The sequence below is a fragment of the Schistocerca piceifrons genome, chromosome 7 (assembly GCF_021461385.2).
Source record: "Schistocerca piceifrons isolate TAMUIC-IGC-003096 chromosome 7, iqSchPice1.1, whole genome shotgun sequence".
Taxonomy (NCBI): domain Eukaryota; kingdom Metazoa; phylum Arthropoda; class Insecta; order Orthoptera; family Acrididae; genus Schistocerca; species Schistocerca piceifrons.
In genome coordinates this window covers 486,844,324-486,866,647 of record NC_060144.1, presented here as the reverse complement: position 1 = coordinate 486,866,647, position 22,324 = coordinate 486,844,324, and the positions used below count along the sequence as shown (strand labels likewise).

General features: G+C 40.1%; 1 protein-coding gene across 1 annotated transcript in view; it reads left to right on the top strand.

Moving 5' to 3' along the window:
• Positions 1 to 22,324, top strand: part of LOC124805360 (ubiquilin-1) — a 103,920-nt gene that overhangs the window by 40,941 nt on the left and 40,655 nt on the right. Inside the window, exon 6 of the mRNA XM_047265902.1 lies at positions 1,189 to 1,541. Coding sequence (XP_047121858.1) covers positions 1,189 to 1,541 — 353 coding nt within the window. The remainder of the gene's footprint in view (positions 1 to 1,188; positions 1,542 to 22,324) is intronic.

Genomic DNA, 22,324 nt, shown 5'->3' with positions numbered 1-22,324 from the left:
AATCAGTGTAATCTAAAAGCCGTAAATTCAACTAAATACCTGGGTATTACCATTATGAACAACTTAAATAGGAAGGAACTCACAGAAAATGCTGTGTGGAAGGCTAACGAAAGACTGCTTTTTATTGGCAGGACACTTGGAAAATGTAACAGATCTACTAAGGAGACTGCCTACACTACACTTGTCCGTCCTCTTTTTAGAATGCTGCTGGGGGGTGTGGGATCTTTACCAGATAGGACTGACAGAGCACATCGAAAAAGTTCAAAGAAGGGCAGAACTTTTTGTATTATCGCGAAATATGGGAGAGAGCGTCACAGAAAAGGTACAGGATTTGGGCTGGACATCATTGAAAGAAAGGCGTTTTTCATTGCGACGGAATCTTCTCACGAAATTCCAATCACCAACTTTGTCCTTCGAATGTGAAAATATCTTATTGACACTGATCTACGTAGGGAGAAATAATCACCACGATAAAATAAGGGAAATCAGAGCTCGTACGGAAATATATAGGCATTTGTTCTTTCCGCCTGCTATACGAGATTGGAATAATAGAGAATTGTGAAGGTGGCTCGATGAACCCTCTGCCAGGCACTTAAATGTCATTTGCAGAGTATCCACGTAGATGTAGATGTAATAAGGAGCACTGCATAGAATTGGGGAGAAAAGAAACTGGTGGCACAATCTGACTACAAGAAGGGATTGGTTGGGTGGCCACATTCTGAGACATCAGAGGATCACCAATTTAGTATTGGAGTGAATTGTGGGGTTTAAATTCACAGAGGAAGTCCAAGAGATGAATACACTAAGAAGATTCAGAGGGATGTAGGTTGCAGCAGTTACTGGGAGATGAAGAGGCTTGCACAGGATAGGATAGCATGGAGCTGTGTGAAATGAGTCTCAGACAACAATAATAACAATTTTTATACAAAAATGTAAAATGTATGATTTTCATTGCATGATCATGAAATTGGTGCTACATATTATCTTGCTTTTTTGTGTGTGTTCAGGTTCAAATATTGTAGCAACCATACTACAGTTAATGTCTTTTTTCCGCTCTCTGTCATCAGATAGTGGTTGAGCTTATTTATTCTTCTAAGAGTTCTACCAAGTAAATAAAGCATGACAGTATTTAATGTCACAGTTCAATAACTATGCTATCAGAATTTTGAAGTTTGTAATTGTTTACAGATGGAAACAACCCACAGCAAGGTCAGGAGAATCGAGACCCGTTGCCAAATCCATGGTCACCACCTAGCAGTGAAACGGGAACCACAGGAACTAGAACAGGAACTACTGGGACCACAGCAGGAGGAAATGGAAACAGACCAGCCGCAGGAGCTGATTCTGGTCCGGCTACTCTCCTAGGCACCCCAGCAATGCAAAGCGTCATGCAGCAGATGGTGGACAACCCTCAGCTTATACAGAGTATGCTGTCTGCACCTTATACCCAATCAATGTTGCAATCTTTTGCTGCTGACCCAAGTACTGCTGCTGCAATCATTAACACAAACCCATTGTTTGCTGAAAATCCTGCACTACAGGTAAGTGATTCTGTGTGTTGGAATTGACAATAATATCTGTTAGCCATCTTTCGTATATATACACATCATTTCTCAAGCTCCCTTGCCCTCATACTGATCCTGTCGGTATTTTCCTCTGCCACTGCTAATATCTTGGGTTTCATAATGCATCTGTTGCCATAATTTCATTATTAATTTCAGTACCAACTGTTAGGCTGCCTCCCTTGGTCTAAGATTCTAAACGAGCATCCAAAATTACATTTCTGACAACTCTTTTTCTCCTAGTCTCCTAATGACAAAATTGTAGGTTTAAGAAGCTCAGTTGAAACTTTGTAGTCTTTTATCTAACTGTAGTTAATGTTATGGAGGAAACAACATAGGCTATTTTCCACAACCGCGCAGGATTAGCCAAGCGGTCTAAGGTGCTGCAGTCATGGACTGTGTGGCTGATCCCGGTGGAGGTTCAAGTCCTCCCTCGGGCATGGGTTTGTGTGTTTGTCCTTAGGATAATTTAGGTTAAGTAGTGCGTAAGCTTAGGGACTGATGACCTTAGCAGTTAAGTCCCATAAGATTTCACCCACATTTGAACATTTGTTTTCCACAGAACACCAAATTCAGATCATCTTGTGTGAACAATGGTGGGACCACAAGTGAAAACAGTCATGCCGTTGTGAGCTATGTGATCATTATAATGCAGTGTTTAATGAATATGATGGATAAACAGTTGCCTGCTTTCACTCCTTTATCCACCTCTCATCTTCCTGCTCCATAATACCTTCCTCTCCTCTTTCCGACTAGCTCCCCCCCCCCCCCTCCCCCCCCCAATCCCCTGCTCATATGCAAGAAAACTTCCCAATGGCTTGTCATTCTCCACCTCACAACCATTCTCCCCTTCCCAATACAGGGTTATTACAAATGATTGAAGCGATTTCACAGCTCTACAATAACTTTATTATTTGAGATATTTTCACAATGCTTTGCACACACATGCAAAAACTCAAAAAGTTTTTTTAGGCATTCACAAATGTTCGATATGTGCCCCTTTAGTGATTCGGCAGACATCAAGCCGATAATCAAGTTCCTCCCACACTCGGCGCAGCATGTCCCTATCAATGAGTTCGAAAGCATTGTTGATGTGAGCTCGCAGTTCTGGCACGTTTCTTGGTAGAGGAGGTTTAAACACTGAATCTTTCACATAACCCCACAGAAAGAAATCGCATGGGGTTAAGTCGGGAGAGCGTGGAGGCCATGACATGAATTGCTGATCATGATTTCCACCACGACCGATCCATCGGTTTTCCAATCTCCTGTTTAAGAAATGCCGAACATCATGATGGAAGTGCGGTGGAGCACCATCCTGTTGAAAGATGAAGTCGGCGCTGTCAGTCTCCAGTTGTGGCATGAGCCAATTTTCCAGCATGTCCAGATACACGTGTCCTGTAACGTTTTTTTCGCAGAAGAAAAAGGGGCCGTAAACTTTAAACCGTGAGATTGCACAAAACATGTTAACTTTTGGTGAATTGCGAATTTGCTGCACGAATGCGTGAGGATTCTCTACCGCCCAGATTCGCACATTGTGTCTGTTCACTTCACCATTAAGAAAAAATGTTGCTTCATCACTGAAAACAAGTTTCGCACTGAACGCATCCTCTTCCATGAGCTGTTGCAATTTCAAAGCGTTTGACTTTGTCATCGGGTGTCAGGGCTTGTAGCAGTTGTAAGCGGTAAGGCTTCTGCTTTAGCCTTTTCTGTAAGATTTTCCAAACCGTTGGCTGTGGTACATTTAGCTCCATGCTTACTTCATTCGTCGACTTCCGCGGGCTACGCGTGAAACTTGCCCGCACGCGTTCAACTGTTTCTTCGCTCACTGCAGGCCGACCCGTTGATTTCCCATTACAGAAGCATCCAGAAGCTTTAAACTGAGCATACCATCGCCAAATGGAGTTAGCAGTTGGTGGATCTTTGTTGAACTTCGTCCTGTTATGCTGACTGATGTGAGTGCATTTCAAGCACGACATACGCTTTCTCGGCTCCTGTCGCCATTTTGTCTCACTGCGCTCTCGAGCGCTCTGGCGGCAGAAACCTGAAGTGCGGCTTCAGCTGAACAAAACTTCATGAGTTTTTCTACGTATCTGTAGTGTGTCGTGACCATATGTCAATGAATGGAGCTACAGTGAATTTATGAAATGGCTTCAATCATTTGTAATAGCCCTGTACCTATACACTTTCCCTCACTCTCATTCTTCTCTGTCGCCACGTCCCTCTCGTGTTATTACGAGAATTCATGCACCTTTTTACACTGCTGCTGAGTACAACCTGTCTACTGTTTTCCCCATCTCTCAGTACTTCCCTGGCCCCTCCTTACTTCACATGTTGTATGGCTTCCACCGTCCTACTTCATCTTTTCCCCTGATCCTTACTGTTGTCTGTTCAGCAACTGGGTCATTCCATGTCAAATCAACACGGAAAAGTACAGTTTTCAACCCGACCGTCTTCAATTTATGTAAAATTTGGTATGTTCGTTGCACATGACAAGAGAATGGAAAATATCAAATCACAGAGTTTTATCACAAGTAAGAGAAAAGTAATGGTCACTCGAAGCTCTAAAAATGTACTAGAAATTTGATAAACACTACTGACGAAAGCAGATATAACTTCTGGTGTAATAAAAGTAGAACAATGAACCAGGTAATTTTGGAAAGGTTTTGAAACAAGCTTTTCAATGATACGCAATTTTGTCGTATTCGAAGAATGTACACAGTTAAAGTCAGTGACCTTGTCCTTGAATATAATAAAGCAAGTCACCTTCAAAATTGACACAAGAAATAAATTTGCTTCTTCGTGTTGCACTGTACAACATAGTAAAAAATCAAGTTTGGGTGACAATGGGATTAGGAGATATAAATTAATATCTACATCAATGTGTTGCATTGTGCAAACTAAATTGCATTCAGACTCCAACAGTGTGACACAAAGCTCTGAAAAACATGTTTATTGTTAAAAAGGTGGTGTTATAACAGTACAGAAGGTAACAATATGTTGTGGTTGTTGTTGTTGTTGTTGTTGTTGTTGTTGTGGTCTTCAGTCCTGAGACTGGTTTGATGCAGCTCTCCATGCTACTCTATCCTGTGCAAGCTTTTTCATCTCCCAGTACCTACTGCAACCTACATCCTTCTGAATCTGCTTAGTGTATTCATCTCTTGGTCTCCCTCTATGATTTTTACCTTCCACGCTGCCCTCCAATACTAAATTGGTGATCCCTTGATGCCTCAGAACATGTCCTACCAACCGATCCCTTCTTCTGGTCAAGTTGTGCCACAAACTTCTCTTCTCCCCAATCCTATTCAATACTTCCTCATTAGTTATGTGATCTACCCATCTAATCTTCAGCATTCTTCTGTAGCACCACATTTCAAAAGCTTCTATTCTCTTCTTGTCCAAACTATTTATTGTCCATGTTTCACTTCCATACATGGCTACACTCGATACGAATACTTTCAGAAATGACTTTCTGACACTTAAATCAATACTGAATGTTAACAAATTTCTCTTCTTCAGAAACGCTTTCCTTGCCATTGCCAGCCTACATTTTATATCCTCTCTACTTCGACCATCATCAGTTATTTTGCTCCCCAAATAGCAAAACTCCTTTACTACTTTAAGTGCCTCATTTCCTAATCTAATTCCCTCAGCATCACCCGACTTAATTCGACTACATTCCATTATCCTCGTTTTGCTTTTGTTGGTGTTCATCTTATATCCTCCTTTCAAGACACTGTCCATTCCATTCAACTGCTCTTCCAAGTCCTTTGCTGTCTCTGACAGAATTACAATGTCATCGGCTAACCTCAAAGGATTTATTTCTTCTCCATGAATTTTAATACCTACTCCGAATTTTTCTTTTGTTTCCTGTACTGCTTGCTCAATATACAGATTGAACAACATCGGGGAGAGGCTACAACCCTGTCTTACTCCCTTCCCAACCACTGCTTCCCTTTCATGTCCCTCGACTCTTATAACTGCCATCTGGTTTCTGTACAAATTGTAAATAGCCTTTCGCTCCCTGTATTTTACCCCTGCCACCTTTAGAATCTGAAAGAGAGTATTCCAGTCAACATTGTCAAAAGCTTTCTCTAAGTCTACAAATTCTAGAAACGTAGGTTTGCCTTTCCTTAATCTTTCTTCTAAGATAAGTCGTAAGGTCAGTATTGCCTCACGTGTTCCAGTGTTTCTACGGAATCCAAACTGATCTTCCCCGAGGTCGGCTTCTACCAGTTTTTCCATTCGTCTGTAAAGAATTCGTGTTAGTATTTTGCAGCTGTGACTTATTAAACTGATAGTTCGGTAATTTTCACATCTGTCAACACCTGCTTTCTTTGGGATTGGAATTATTATATTCTTCTTGCAGTCTGAGGGTATTTCGCCTGTCTCATACATCTTGCTCACCAGATGGTAGAGTTTTGTCAGGACTGGCTCTCCCAAGGCCGTCAGTAGTTCCAATGGAATGTTGTCTACTCCGGGGGCCTTGTTTCGACTCAGGTCTTTCAGTGCTCAGTCAAACTCTTCACGCAGTATCATATCTCCCATTTCATCTTCATCTACATCCTCTTCCATTTCCATAATATTGTCCTGAAGTACATTGCCCTTGTATAGACCCTCTATATACTCCTTCCACCTTTCTGCTTTCCCTTCTTTGCTTAGAACTGGGTTTCCATCTGAGCTCTTGATATTCATACAAGTCGTTCTCTTATCTCCAAAGGTCTCTTTAATTTTCCTGTAGGCAGTATCTATCTTACCCCTAGTGAGACAGGCCTCTACATCCTTACATTTGTCCTCTAGCCATCCCTGCTTAGCCATTTTGCACTTCCTGTCGATCTCATTTTTGAGACGTTTGTATTCCTTTTTGCCTGCTACATTTACTGCATTTTTATATTTTCTCCTTTCATCAATTGAATTCAATATTTCTTCTGTTACCCAAGGATTTCTACTAGCCCTCGCCTTTTTACCTACTTGATCCTCTGCTGCCTTCGCTACTTCATCCCTCAAAGCTACCCATTCTTCTTCTACTGTATTTCTTTCCCCCATTCCTGTCAATTGTTCCCTTATGCTCTCCCTGAAACTCTGTACAACCTCTGGTTCTTTCAGTTTATCCAGGTCCCATCTCCTTAAATTCCCACCTTTTTGCAGTTTCTTCCTTTTTAATCTACAGGTCATAACCAATAGATTGTGGTCAGAGTCCACATCTGCCCCTGGAAATGTCTTACAATTTAAAATCTGGTTTCTAAATCTCTGTCTTACCATTATATAATCTATCTGATACCTTTCAGTATCTCCAGGGTTCTTCTATCATGATTCTTAAACCAAGTGTTAGCCATGATTAAGTTGTGCTCTGTGCAAAATTCTATCAGGAGGCTTCCTCTTTCATTTCTTAGCCCCAATCCATATTCACCTACTACGTTTCCTTCTCTCCCTTTTCCTACACTCGAATTCCAGTCACCCATGACTATTAAATTTTCGTCTCCCTTCTCTATCTGAATAATTTCTTTTATTTCATCATACATTTCTTCAATTTCTTCGTCATCTGCAGAGCTAGTTGGCATATAAACTTGTACTACTGTAGTAGGTGTGGGCTTCGTATCTATCTTGGCCACAATAGTGCATTCACTAAGCTGTTTGTAGTAGCTTACCCGCATTCCTATTTTCCTATTCATTATTAAACCTACTCCTGCATTACCCCTATTTGATTTTGTGTTTATAACCCTGTAGTCACCTGACCAGAAGTCTTGTTCCTCCTGCCACCGAACTTCACTAATTCCCACTATATCGAACTTCAACCTATCCATTTCCCTTTTTAAATTTTCTAACCTACCTGCCCGATTAAGGGATCTGACATTCCACGCTCCGATCCGTAGAACGCCAGTTTTCTTTCTCCTGATAACGACATCCTCTTGAGTAGTCCCCGCCCGGAGATCCGAATGGGGGGCTATTTTACCTCCGGAATATTTTACCCAAGAGGACGCCATCATCATTTAATCATACAGTAAAGCTGCATGCCCTCGGGAAAAATTACGGCTGTAGTTTCCCCTTGCTTTCAGCCGTTCGCAGTACCAGCACAGCAAGGCCGTTTTGGTTATTGTTACAAGGCCAGATCAGTCAATCATCCAGACTGTTGCCCTTGCAACTACTGAAAAGGCTGCTGCCCCTCTTCAGGAACCACACGTTTGTCTGGCCTCTCAACAGATACCCCTCCGTTGTGGTTGCACCTACGGTACGGCTATCTGTATCGCTGAGGCACTCAAGCCTCCCCACCAACGGCAAGGTCCATGGTTCATGGGGGGGAGGAAACAATATAGACAAGGCAATATCAAGCTGTCAAATTTTGGGCGGCAGTGTGTGCTGCAAAAGGTGTTGTGTGTTGAAATTAAACAAACGTACCTTAAAGGTGGAGTTTGAGATAATCGTGTATTGCTGTAATCCATTCTGGGAAGATGAGCACAATAGATACAAGAAAAACCTATGCAATATGCAAATGTGGGTGGTTGCTGTGGGAGGGTGTATGATCAGTGGCATAATAACAGACTACAAAATATGTGATAATGTAGAAAAAAATTCTCAGGTACAAGGGCATATGTCTGACCCAACTACATTGAATTAAGTGTAAACCACAAACCTGCATAGCTCCTCAGATGAGTCAGACACATCTGTAGTCCAAAAGTTGCTCAAGATGCACTAAATGGTAGTTTGGTAACTCTTGCATAGTCCCCAGTGAAAAAGGGAAGACTGGGAGAGAGAGCACGTACGCAGAAAGAGTTCGAGCAAATGTCTGAGGTATTCCAAAGTGAGGAAGAAAATACAGATTGTGAAACAAATGTTGAATCTGAAACGCTGATGATGCAATAGACAGAGAAATTCAGTACCAGTACCACAAAGAGTGAGAAGATTAAAGAAACCAATTATGTTACAATTAGCTTCCTACATCCTTATAGGCCTGTACATTCATATGTATACCGTGAGAAACCTGACATCTTAACTGTGGATAAGGACATTCTTACGAAGGTCAATGTGAAAGCAGCAACAGGGCGAATGCGTTTCCTTTCACCAAAAGATGCACAAACATTGTTATATGTTGCTTCCCACTATTGAGGCATAATACATCTATATAATACATTTGTCATGTATGTTTATGTAAATTTGAACCTGTTTCCATGCCTTTCAAGCATGTGTTTGGATGGGATGGTTATATCATATTTTGCATCAACGAAGGTCGGATGTCATAGTGTGTGATCTTGCGTATTATAAATGCTTGCTATTGTTCTGTTGACTGTACTAACTTTCTGTGCAGTGTTGTAATGCAGTTTTATACCTCATTTCAAGCCATATTTAAAAATCAAAATAATTGTAGCTCACCATATGATGGAGAAAGTGTATAGTGGCTCCACATTTCAGAAATTTGAAATTTTCAGGGAGTAGTAATTATTTGTAGTAATTTACGTGGAAGTAAATTTACCCTGCTGGACACCTAAAATAACTGTTACGTCACTATTACTGTCAGCAGCGAGAATTTACGATATCCATTGAAATATTCTGAGTGGAAATAAGGCAACTGAAGCCATAAGACTATATCGCAACTCGTGTTAAAGTCATATGACAGTCTTTCCATATCATATGAATGTCGTCCAAAGTTGTTTTTTCTTTCAATGAAACGTAATATTTTCATCCAAGAAAGTTACATTTTTAGTTTGATATAGTATCGCACCGGTTTTGAAGGATATAAATTTGGTGAATAGCAATCTACCTATTCAAGACAGTGATTTGTATTGTTTGTGTTAGAGGCTAGACATGGTCTTTATTAGAGCACTTTTTAACATTCTAAACAATATAATTTGTCTACACAGAATCATTTCCAGCACAAGCGCTCCACCTATAGTATAGGAGGCCATAATTAGAAACTACACACAGATTGACTGCAAGTGGTGATGTCACAGGGGAGGCTTGCTGCACTGCGTACCTGGGCACAGTTTGGATTTTTCACATTTTCTTGTATGCTCAGTGAAATGTTAGTATTAAGGCTCCTAAGGACATCAACCTCTTTCTCCATCCAAGAGGGACTTTTTTTTTCTGGATGAAGAGGCTCACACAGGTGTATGGTAGACTAAATAATCAGGTGCTACAGAGAAACCCCAATGATGTGGCAAACAAGAATGCAAATTTACAACACATAATAGAACAATTAGCTGTAAATAACTATCACACAAACATGCATGAAAAAAATGCACACCATGTCTTCTGACTCATAGTGGCATAGTCTCACTAACTGGCTGGATACAATCACATATCTACAAAGAAAATGACTTAGAAATGAAAAGTGAAGGTACAAAACAAATTTTATTGAACTATCATAAATATGTATATATTGTTTTTAATTATTACTCAGATCATAGTCACTCAATTTTGTGTCATTACTCTCTTCATAGAGAGCATCGTCCTCTGTGCCATCAAATGCATTAGAAACACAGCATTTTTTAACTGCATGATATACAGTTTTATTCAGGACACATTTCCAAGATTGTTCAATCCACTTATTCACTTGAGACAAGCTTGCAAACTTTACACATCCTGTAGGTGTTAGTTGCCTGTCTTCTTTTATTAGGAATTGTGTGTACAAATTTTTACATTCGTCCTTAAATAGTTTGTTTAAGAAAACATCTAGTGGCTGTAGAATTGGCATCATCCCTCATGGAATTGTAGTCAAGTCCATTCTAGCAACTACTAATTTTCTCTTTGCAGTCAGCATACCTAAAAAGGCACGACGACAACATTACGATAAAAGTTTAATCCACTCTGATACTATTTTCTCTGTGAACCAGCCACGTTTATTAGAACATATGATAATGCTTTTTGGTTATGCCTCAGACTTGCATAATATCTTATGTTTAAAAACAATAAATAATGGCAGTTTGTGACCATCGACTGTGCAAGCAAACATGAAAGGCATTTGCTGCTTTTCACCACTCATGATTTCTTGGTTCCCTTTTGCTTCTACCATTTAATTTGTTGGCATATCAAAATACACTGGAGTTTGATATGCATTATCTTCCTTATCAAGAAGATAAACAAACAATGGAAAATCCAGGATAGAATGTAACAGTATTATGATAAGGAAAGTTGCCACTCACCATGTAGTGGAGAAGCTGAATCACAGATAGGCACAAAAAAAAAAAAGACTGTCACAAAGCTTTCGGCAATTGTAGCCACACTACAGTGTGTCACTACAGTTGCCTGAGGCTGTCTGTGTGCGTGTGTGCGTGCGCGCGTGTGCCTACTGTCTATTTTTGATGAAGTCCTTACAGGCCAAAAGCTTGCTTTATTGGGGACAGTCTTTTTGTTGTGCTTATCTGTGACTCAGCATCTCTGCTATGTGGTGAGTGGCAACTTTCCTTATCAAAATATTGATCAAGAAGATAATTATTTTCAGTGCACCGTTTGATTATGAAATCCTGAAATGCGACATGTTTTTCCTCGAAGTATACCGACAGCTCCTTTGCAACTGAAGTATGTCTACGAAGAGAAAATCCCCAATGTTTTATGAAAGTGGCAACCCACTAATGGCTTCCTTTGAAATTTGTTATTTTTTGCTGTCAAGCAATTTCATGTGGTTAAACTTGGATAATTTCTGCACTCACGGGTTTAAGCACTTCTCTCACTGCTCCCTAAACAAATCATTCAGCACAGTTTCTAATGTATTATACTGACTATGTTTTGCTCCAGAAAATGTTTTTCTATTGCTGGAACAAGCTAAAAGTTATTGCCTTTTGCTGTCTGAACCGTCTTATGTTTCATTGAGTTCATGTTGCTGACCAGCAGCATGATTTGATGTTTTCTGGGCGAGTGAAGTAGATCACCCTGTGGCATGACTAGCAGGTGAGCATAATACGCTTGATTTCAATGGCTGCTTCACTACCTGAGTCATCTGGATCCTCCGCTCCATCACCAGCTTTTCTAACTGCACAGATGGGAGCTCTCCTTAAAACACATTCGCTGCTCATGTAATTATCCTGGCCTCAACCTACGGTAACAAACTATCATCACACCCACCCAACAGTTTCCATCCCTTCTGTCATATCATCTCCTCTCCATTCTTGTCTTCCAGCCTCTTTGTTTGATGCCCTCTGCTAGTGCCTGCCCATCTTTCCCCACTCCTCTCCTTTTCGTTCCCTTTTTTCCCCATCGCCATGCCCTACATTCTTCTGATGCTGCACCTGTTGGGATTCTAGGCCCTGTATATTCCACCAGACAGTGTTTCTCTGTCCCCCACTCATACACTATTATCCCTTCCCTTCCCCGCCCCCCTTCAGAGTGATGCTGCCATCCTATGTGATAGTTGCATACTGGCCTGAGCTGCCAGAGTTTGCAGCCATCTAAGCATAAGCAGTCAGTAAATTCAACATTTTGTACAGTGATTTCATTGAGAGTATTTGTACGATTAGCTAGTAAAATTGTTTGCAAGGCTACACTCCAGATTGAAAAAACAATTCTGAAATGTTAAATACGTTTCATAAGCTTTAACAGTGCTCTAAAACACACAAAATGTGATATGTCCAGTGAATACATTTTGTGCTATACAAACAGTGGAAAGTCCTGGTTGGAATATCAAAATCATTATGAAAAGGATGATTGCTATTGACCATAAAGAAGACATGTCGAATTGCAGATCGGCACAACTGTTACACACTGAGCTTTTGGACAGTCTTCTTCAGAAAAAACCACACACACACACACACACACACACACACACACACACACACACACACACACACACTCAATATTCACGCAAGCAAACATGCCTCATGCATACATGACCCCTCGTAGGCTGCTGCAGCCTGAAGAAGGCTTGGCTGAAAGATCAGTGTGTAACAGTCTTTCTTCCTTCCATCCTTCCTAAATGCTACATTATTCATTTTCTCTTTCATTCACTTTGGTGTAAGTGACAAGTGGGGTGGGGGGGGGGGCAGGGGGGGGGCTGAGAGCAGAGTCAAAGCAGCAGATGAAGTTTTTCACATATTATTCAAGAGTGGATTACGTATATTTGTATGAAGCTAGTTGTCTTGTGGTTGTGCGCCCAAGTTGGCCTCACAGCGCAGACCAGACATCGGGAGGTCTCTGGCTGTTCCAGACTAGCACATCTGCCCTACTTCATCACAGTTTCTTACCTTCTTTCCTTCCCTGTGCTTTTTACCTGGCACTCAGATGATGCTTCAAGGATCAAATTGGCAATCTATCCTTTCTTCTGCTGGAAATTTTAGGCTTCAGTTATTAAAGGAAAAAGGGGAAATATGACTGACGTTTAGTCTCTTTCAGCATCCCCAAGTATTTGTTCATTCATTACAGTGAGTTTCTCTTTACTTGGTTCTGCTTTGTCTATTACATGGAATTCACACCTAACTGCTTATCAGGAGATTCTCTGTCGTTTCATATTCGAATAGCATGTGGGAAAAATGAACACGTAGCTCTTTCAGAGTGAGCTCTGTTTTCTCGTACAAGGATGGTTTGATAAGTCTGGTAAAAAGAAAGCATGGAAAAAATGTTTGTTACATAAAGACTCCCCTTACTTCCCAATGTAGTCTCCTTTGAGGGATTTGTTCCAGCAGTCCCCCAGCTTGCAGTTTTTTCATCCCATCACAAAAATAAGATTATGTCAGACTCTGCAAAATACGTATTGATTGCAGCTATCACTTCCTCATTCAATGACAATTTCTTCCCAGCCAGCTGGAGTTTCAAGTTACAAAACTCGAAGGAGTCACTTTGGGCTAAGTCGGTTGAATAGGGTGGATGAGGAACCAATTCATGCACTTATGCTATTGTTATCACTGGCGTGTGGGATGCTGCATTATCCTGGTGAAAGAGTGCATTTTTGCATACCAACTGTGGTCTTTTTTCAGCCAATGCAATTTTGAAATGATCTGTTGAAGAAGCATAATAAGGTCCAATTATGGTTCTGTCTTTTTCCACGTAATCTATGAGAATTACTCCTTTGGAATACCAAAAAACAGTGGCCATCACCTTACTGGCTGAGAAAATGGTCTTTGCCTTCTTCAGAGCACTTTACTCAGCTTTTGTCCCTTGTTTTGACTGTTGTTTTGGTTCTGGTTTATAACCATGGATCCAGGTTTCATGAGCAGTCACAAATCAGCACAAAAAATTTTGTGCATTGCGAATAAACATCCAGACATTGTGTTGAAATGTGCCAGATGAGCATTTGGTCAACTGTGAGCAATCACAGCACCCACCTTGCTCACAGCTTCTTCATAGCCAATTCTCTGTGCAAGGCACTATGTACTCGCTCAGTTGAGATGCCTGCAGTCTCAGCAATCTCACGAGTTGTTATTCGGCGGTCTTGCATTACCATATCATGGATCTTGTCAGTGGTTTCATTTGTGGTGACCACAGTTGAATGACCGACCTCATTTAAATTCATTAATTCAAAAGTAAATGGTCCTCAGTGATGGTGCAGAGTCCATGAGAACTTCATTCAATTCTGTTCTGATTCGTGCAGCAGTCCAACCCTTCAAATGAAAATGTTTAATAACAGCATGAAACTGTTCTCTCCATTTTCAATCAATTTAGACACACTGACCAATTCAGACGGCTGTCAACAACGAACTGTGTGCTGTACATTGTTGAAGTTCTCTATATGATCCATGGAATAATAAAGCTTACCAACCATGAAGACTCAAAACATGAAATGTTCCATTCTTTTGTGGAAATTTACCAGACTTATAAAATCACACTTGTATTCTATTATGTTGGTCATTCGTCCCTGTGTTTTTGTAAGTCAACAAAAATTTTCGCATTTGGGGGAGAAAGCTACTGATGAAAATTTTGTGAAAAGATCTCACCACAGCAAAAAACACTATTGTTTTATTGATTGCCACCCAAACTTGTGTGTCATATCCATGACACTTTCTTCCCTTTCTCGTGATGATACAAAACAAGCTGTCCTCGATTTCCAATGTTAGTCCTATGTGGTAAAGATTCCATACCATGCAGCGGTACTGCAGAAGAGGGCGGACAAGCATAATGTAAGCAGGCTCTTAAATAGATTTTTTGCATCTTATAAGTGCTCTGTCTACAAAATGCAGTTCACTTTCCCCACAAAATTTTCTTTGTGATCGTTACAGTTGAAATTGTTTGTAAGTGTAACACCTAGTATTAATTGAATCGGCAGCAGTTAAATTTGCGTGATCTATTGTTTATCAAAACCAGACATGTTATTAACAGGGAGTTATCTGCAAACCTTATACAAAATCGGCTTATTTTCTGTCTGTGTGGCTACTTTTATTTGAAAATGATCAGTTTCAGGCAATGGTGCTCATCTTGTATGACACTGGACTGATAGTTCCATTACATTACTCTGTAACTACAGCATATGATCTGAAGATGGGCAACATTGACTGAAACTCATCATTTTGAAGTAAAAAAACAGTGAGTGACCGACAGAAGAAACCTGTATCGTATTTATCATGTAACCGAAATTTAAATAGCTTTCATTCAGTGGTCGTGTGGATGACCACATACTTCTCATTATTTCAGTTCAGTTGCCACTTTTGCACTATACACATATCTTGTCTAAATCATTTTGCAATTGGTTTAGATGTTCTGATGACCTCACTAGTTGGTAAATGACAACATTGTCTGCAAACAATCTAATATAGCTGCTCAGACTGTCTCCTAAATATTTTATATAGATAAGGAGCAACGGAGAGCCTGTAACACTTACTTGGGGAGCACCAGATATTCTGTATGTGTTACTCAATGGCTTTCCATCATTTACATGAACTGTGACCTTTCTGACAAGAAATTATGAATCCACTCACACGTCTTTGATGACACTGCATAGGCATGCAATTTGATGAGAAGCCACTTTTGAGGAACAATGTCAAGAGTGTTTTGGAATGCAGAAATATGGAATCAGTTGTGATCCCCTGTTGATAGCACTTTGTGTGACTAAAGAGCCAGTTGTGTTTCATAAGAATAATGTTTTCTAAATGCATGCTATGGGTCAGTAGATGGTTTTATTCTAGATAATTCATCATGTTCAAACAATACATGCTCCCAAGTTCTACTGCAGATAGATGTCAGTGACATGGGTCTGTAATTCATTAGATTCATTCTGTTTTCTTTCTTTTGTATTGGTGTGACCTGTGCAACTGTCCAGTCCTTAGGTACGGATCTTTTGTTGAGCATGGGTGGTTGTACATGACTACTGAATTTGGAGCTATTACATTTGCAAACTCAGAAAGGACCATAATAGGTGTACAGTCTTGACAAGGAGATTTACCTTTATTAAATGATTTAAGCAGTGTAGCTACACTGAAGATGCTTCTAAGCTATTCATGTTGGCAGCTGTCTTGTGTCAAACACTGGAATGTTTATTTAATTTTCTTTCGTGAAGGATTTTCAGAATGCCATGTTCAGTACTCTTTTTGGGGGAACTGTCACTAGGAATGTAACCATTGCTATCACATAGTGAAGCTGGCCATTGTTTCGTTGTGGAAAATATGGTGTTTGTGTTTGTTATACGTTAAAAGAGTTACACACATTAAAAGAATACCAAGTTTCAAGGTTTATGTTTCATATTTATTTTAGTTGTTTTAAAGATTACAAATGTTGCACTAATGATGACAGAAAGTACATGGTGTTTAGAAATGTAGAAATTCATGTGTTTTGGATAAAAGTATTTCACAGAGTATTGCATAAAAATAGTGAACGATAGATTGTATGGAAAAGTACACTTTTAAGTTTCTTACACACCATCACAAATGCCCTATGTGCACTGCTCCTGTTGCATTACAAACATTTATGCAGCGATCAAGTTCGAATCATATGTGCTCAAGCATGTCCCTGTCAGTGTTCTCCAATGCAGCGATAATGGAATCCAGGAGTTTAGTCGGTGTTATCAGCAAAGTTCAAACATAGTCCTTCGCATATCCCCCAAGAAGAAAAATCACAAACTGTAAGATGAGGAGGCGTTGGGGACCACATGAAGAGTGACAGGTAATCCTGAGCACAGCACCCAGTCTACTGGTTTGGAAGCTCCTGTTCAGATACTGATGCCCTACTCTATGCCAGTGAGGTGAAGCTCCATCTTATTAGAATACGAAGTTTGGGATATCAGCTATCACAGTTTACCCAGGACAAAACTGGGGTCCGTATACCTTCGTGTGCGAAACAGCACAGAAGAAACCCATCTTTGGAAAATCTGTCTCCACTTCAACATTGGAATTTGCCATGCTCCATTAGTAGTCATTGTGACGATTTGGTTGACTGTTTATGTGGGACATCACATCACTGACACAAGTTGAGGTGTAAATTTGTCATCTTCTGTTGTTTCCTAGAAAAGTTCACAAAATTCACGTGCCGATGGCGCTGTCACTTGGCCTTAAACAGTGTAGGAACTGTATGCGGTATCATGTGGTTTCTGATCTAATAACTTCCACATACTCTTTCCACACAGTGGAATATGGAATGCCCAGTTTGCGACTCAGACAACTGGTAGATATTTTTTTTGGCTGTGTGAAGGACTGTCTCTTAGACACTCTACTATTTCAACTAATTGTGTGGAGCTTTTTCCTTTAGTGGCAACCTGTGTTGTTGAACTGTTGCCACCCCTGCAGAAAGCTGTGTTGGGTTAGTGGCTGTATGCTGTAGTATCGACACAATGCATGCTGCATGGTAGTGATGGATTAAGTCATCTTATACTGCAACACACAAAAAGTTTTATGTTGATTAGTCGCCATTTTGCAAATTGCTATCACCTTACCACCTGGTGAATCACAGTGAAACCTGCAATGACATAAATAGAACTTTAAAATATGCTCTCTTCACACTTTATCAGAGAGAAGTGTGGGATGAGCTCTTCAGGAGATTCACAAGTAATTGGTTTTTGTGTGGAAAAGTCTGAAGCATTCTGGCATGAAGAGAGGTATCTTGCAATCAGGGCAATACCAGTTGCTTCCTTTCCTGCACATTTTGCCACTAAATTGTCTAGCGTTCTCCAAACAGATCTTGGAAAGCCATGTTGGATGCTGCTTTGTCTTTGTCATGGCATTCATCTGTAAAAAAGATAAGATTAAGATGAATAAAACAAACTAAATTAGAGTAGCAGTAGTTGTAGCAACGATACTAACAACTAAAAATTTTAGAGAACTGCAGATTTGAATATGAATTTTGCGGAGTGTCCCCCCCTCAGATATTTCTCCCTCCAGTCCAGAATCTCAGGATTCTTCCTGTTGAACATCCAAAATTTCTTGCTCACCTAACTACATATTTGTTGCAGAGTTACAGCAAACTGCAAAACCTTCAAGAATACACCACAAAACTCAGGTTAATTAGAGTATAAATTGGGTCAGTCAGTTGCGACAGCAACTCTTGCATTTGTTACTGTTCCTTTCGAAATCATTCTAGAAATTGACAACAGAAGATAGCATCTTTCAATGGACAGGCAGCGAGACTTTCATACTCTGTTCTTGTGTGAAATGAGTCCAAGTTTCGAGCAACAGCAGAATTACACCTTGAGAACATCGTGATCCATGACGTAATCTGATGCACTATTTTGGACAAAGTGTGGCGAACCCGAGTTATGCTTGGGCTGGGTCACTAAAGTGTCAAAAGCATCTTGCATTGAAGTCTGCGCTAAATTTAGAGCTCATGTTTCTGAAACATTGTCATGATCTGTTTTTTTGAACCTTGGGGATCTGTTCTGTATCTTACTAATGTATTTAGTATGAATCTCTCAATTGCTGTCTGTACTACTTCTTTGAATGTGTCATATCCATTCTACACTTTCGTAGTTAGTTTGGAAGAAGTGGAGACTATTCGTGTGATAGCATGACATCACAGCTATATACATTTCTAGCACGTTGTGGGAAATTATTGCGAATGGTGATTTGAGAGGCATTACTTTCATAGTATGAGGGCCATTTATTTTTTCATCCTTTGTTAGACTATAAATAAAAGACAAGTTCACAGAAAACAATTATTTTACTACCAAAAGTTTTGTACACTTATGGTTACTTTTCAACATAACCACCGAAAAGATTGAGGCATTTATCATAGCTGTGGACAAGCTTTGTAATACCCTCTTCAAAACATGTTGTCGTCAGTGATGCCAAATGAGCATTGATGTTGTTTTGAAGATCTTTGTTGGTTTGAAAGTGCTGCCCTCCTAGCCACATCTTCAGTTCAGGAAAAAGGTGAAAGTCTGTGGGTGCCAGGTCAGGACTGTATGGCGGATGATCGAAAATGTCCCATTGAAATTGTTCAAGGAGCAGTTGGGTTGTGCCAGCAGTGTGTGGACGAGTGTTGTCATGGTCAACACAATTCCTGAAGTCAGCATTCCTCTTTGTTTGTTTTGAATGGCTCTCCGCGAATGTCGTAAAGTTTCACAACAAGCAGCTGCATTGATAGTGGTTCCGGGCTGCATAAACTCTACAAGCAACACACCTTTTTAATCCCAAAACGTGGTAGCTATAACCTTTCTGTTGTTGAATGATTTTTTTGAATTTTTGGGGTTTGTTTGGTGAATTTGGATGCATCGATTGTTGTGATTGTCATTTTGTTTCCAGTGTGTCATATTGGATCCAAGTTTTATCTACAGTAACGATTTCAAAAAGAAGCTGACACCGTATGGTGACTTTTGTGGGTGTCCATCAACATTTTTGGAACTCAGTGAGCACTAAGTTATTTATAGCCTAAATGTTCAGTAATGATGGTGTGTATGACAGATCTTGAAATTTCCGGAATTTCCATAGACAAAGCAGTCATGGTGAACCTACAGTTTTCTCTAAACATTCTGTCAACTTGTTCAACAAGGTCACCTGTAACGACAGACTTGCGTCCTTGGCTCCCTTCGTCACGCACTCCATTTCGGCCATCTTTAAACTTTTGGCACCATTTATGCACAACACCATCAGTCATGAAGTTATTGCCATTCACTCGGCTAATTCTCTGATGAATTTCTGTTGCACTATTCTCTTCTGCTTGCAGAAACTGAATTACACCAATGACGGCAGCCATGTTTACGTGGCTGTAGTGTAACGCAGACTGATGCCCTGAGGTCGGCAATGGCAGAGTGTGTAGTACGAGAGTTACGCAGTTTCCTACAGAGCTTGTCCACTTTCTGCCGCTCGTGTAGCTTCCATACTAAGTGATTGGAGGTTGTAAAAGAAAGGCCCTCGTAAATTTCTTTGGAGTGTTTGTCCCTCATTCAAAACACTTTGAAGAATAGCTGCTTAGAAAAATTTCAGGCCCAGAAGACCAGACATTTACTTCATTATTTAAAATTTTACTGTCGCATTTGTGTTCGACATATCTTACAGAGTAACACACACTTAAGACGACCCAGCTTAGAAGTTACTTTCTCATATTTATTTTAGTTCTTTCATTTGCAGATTATCAATAATGTAGGCAAAAATCAACATGTATTCAACCAGGTAACTCAAAAAATGTTTAGTGTACAGCTTGTAGTAGTTGTATTTTGCAAAGCAAGAATATATATTATCGTGCCATATTTTCCAGAGTTTGAAGTTCACTGCCAGGCCGTTAAGAGCATTGCTACAGTCTCTGTTTCCATATTGTAGCATGGGTATCACACTAATGATATTTTGGTATTGTGTGTTCTGAAATACTGTGCTGTATTTGGTGGAATTCATATTTATACTTCCGTAATCTGAAAATAGGCACCGTACATGTTACTGTGCATTAAAGATATTTCCAAAATGTGTTTTTTTTGGCTGGGAGTGCCAAGAAGCTCTATACCAGTGTATAAATCTTTTGCCTTTCAAAGGATGGATAAATTTTAGAGTTCGAGGGAATATACAGGGTGAGCACAAAGTCTTGCTCTGCTTACAACAATCTGTTACATAATATCCGTTTGACATAATAATTTGCATTTGATGCCGTTACATAGGTTAGTGATCGTAGTTTTTTTTAAGATAACTTATGTTAGTAAACCTCAAGGTGTGCTCCCTTGGTAGATCTGAGAATGAGAATGTCGAGGCAGTATTCCAGTTCCCGCCAGGCGTTCTGTAACATGTGTTCTGTCACAGTACCCACAGCAGCCTTTATCCTAGCCTTCAGTTCGTCGAAGTCAGCAACTGGTGTGATGAAGACTCTGTCCTTTATATAGCCCAGAAAAAAAGGTCAAGGGGCGTATAAAAAAAAAAAATAAAAAAAAATTGAAAAAAGGTAACACTAACCTGTGGAACGGTTGTACAGAGTTTCGGGGAGAGCATGAGGGAACAATTGACAGGCATAAGAATGGGTAGCTCTAAGGGATGAAGTAGTGAAGGCAGCAGAGGATCAAGTAGGTAAAAAGACGAGGGCTAGTAGAAATCCTTGGGTAACAGAAGATATATTGAATTTAATTGAAGAAAGGAGAAAATATAAAAATTAAGTAAATGAAGCGATCAAAAAGGAATACAAACGTCTCAAAAATGAGATCGACAGGAATTGCAAAATAGCTAAGCAGTGATGGCTAGAGGATAAATGTAAGGATGTAGAGGCTTATCTCACTAGGGGTAAGATAGATGCTGCCTACAGAAAAATTAGAGACCTTTGGAGATAAGAGAACGACTTGTATGAATATCAAGAGCTCAGGTGGAAACCCAGTTCTAAGCAAAGAAGGGAAAGCAGAAAGGTGGAAGGAGTATATAGAGGGTCTATACAAGGGCAATGTACTTCAGGGCAATATTATGGAAATGGAAGAGGATGTAGATGAAGATGAAATGGGAGATACGATACTGCGTGAAGAGTTTGACAGAGCACTGAAAGACCTGAGTCGAAACAAGGCCCCCGGAGTAGACAACATTCCATTGGAACTACTGACGGCCTTGGGAGAGCCAGTCCTGACAAAACTCTACCATCTGGTGAGCAAGATGTATGAGACAGGCGAAATACCCTCAGACTGCAAGAAGAATATAATAATTCCAATCCCAAAGAAAGCAGGTGTTGACAGATGTGAAAATTAACGAACTATCAGTTTAATAAGTCACAGATGAAAAATACTAACATGAATTCTTTACAGACGAATGGAAAAACTGGTAGAAGCTGACCGCGGGGAAGATCAGTTTGGATTCCGTAGAAATATTGGAATACGTGAAGCAATACTGACCTTACGACTTACCTTAGAAGAAAGATTAAAGAAAGGCAAACCTACATTTCTAGAATTTGTAGACTTAGAGAAAGCTTTTGGCAATGTTGACTGGAATACTCTCTTTCAAATTCTGAAGGTGGCAGGGGTAAAATACAGGGAGCAAAAGGCTATTTACAATTTGTACAAAAACCAGATGGCAGTTATAAGAGACGAGGGACATGAAAGGGAAGCAGTGGTTGGGAAGGGAGTAAGACAGGGTTGTAGCCTCTCCCCGATGTTATTCAATCTCTATATTGAGCAAGCAGTAAAGGAAACAAAAGAAAAACTCGGAGTAGGTATTAAAATCCGTGGAGAAGAAATAAAAACTTTGAGGTTCGCCGATGACATTGTAATTCTGTCAGCGACAGCAAAGGACCTGGAAGAGCAGTTGAATGGAATGGACAGTGTCTTGAAAGGAGGATATAAGATGAACGTCAACAAAAGCAAAATGAGGATAATGGAATGTAGTCTAATTAAGTCGGGTGATGCTGAGGGAATTAGATTAGGAAATGAGGCACTTAAAGTAGTAAAGGAGTTTTGCTATTTGGGGAGCAAAATAACTGATGATGGTCGAAGTAGAGAACATATAAAATGTAGACTGGCAATGACATGG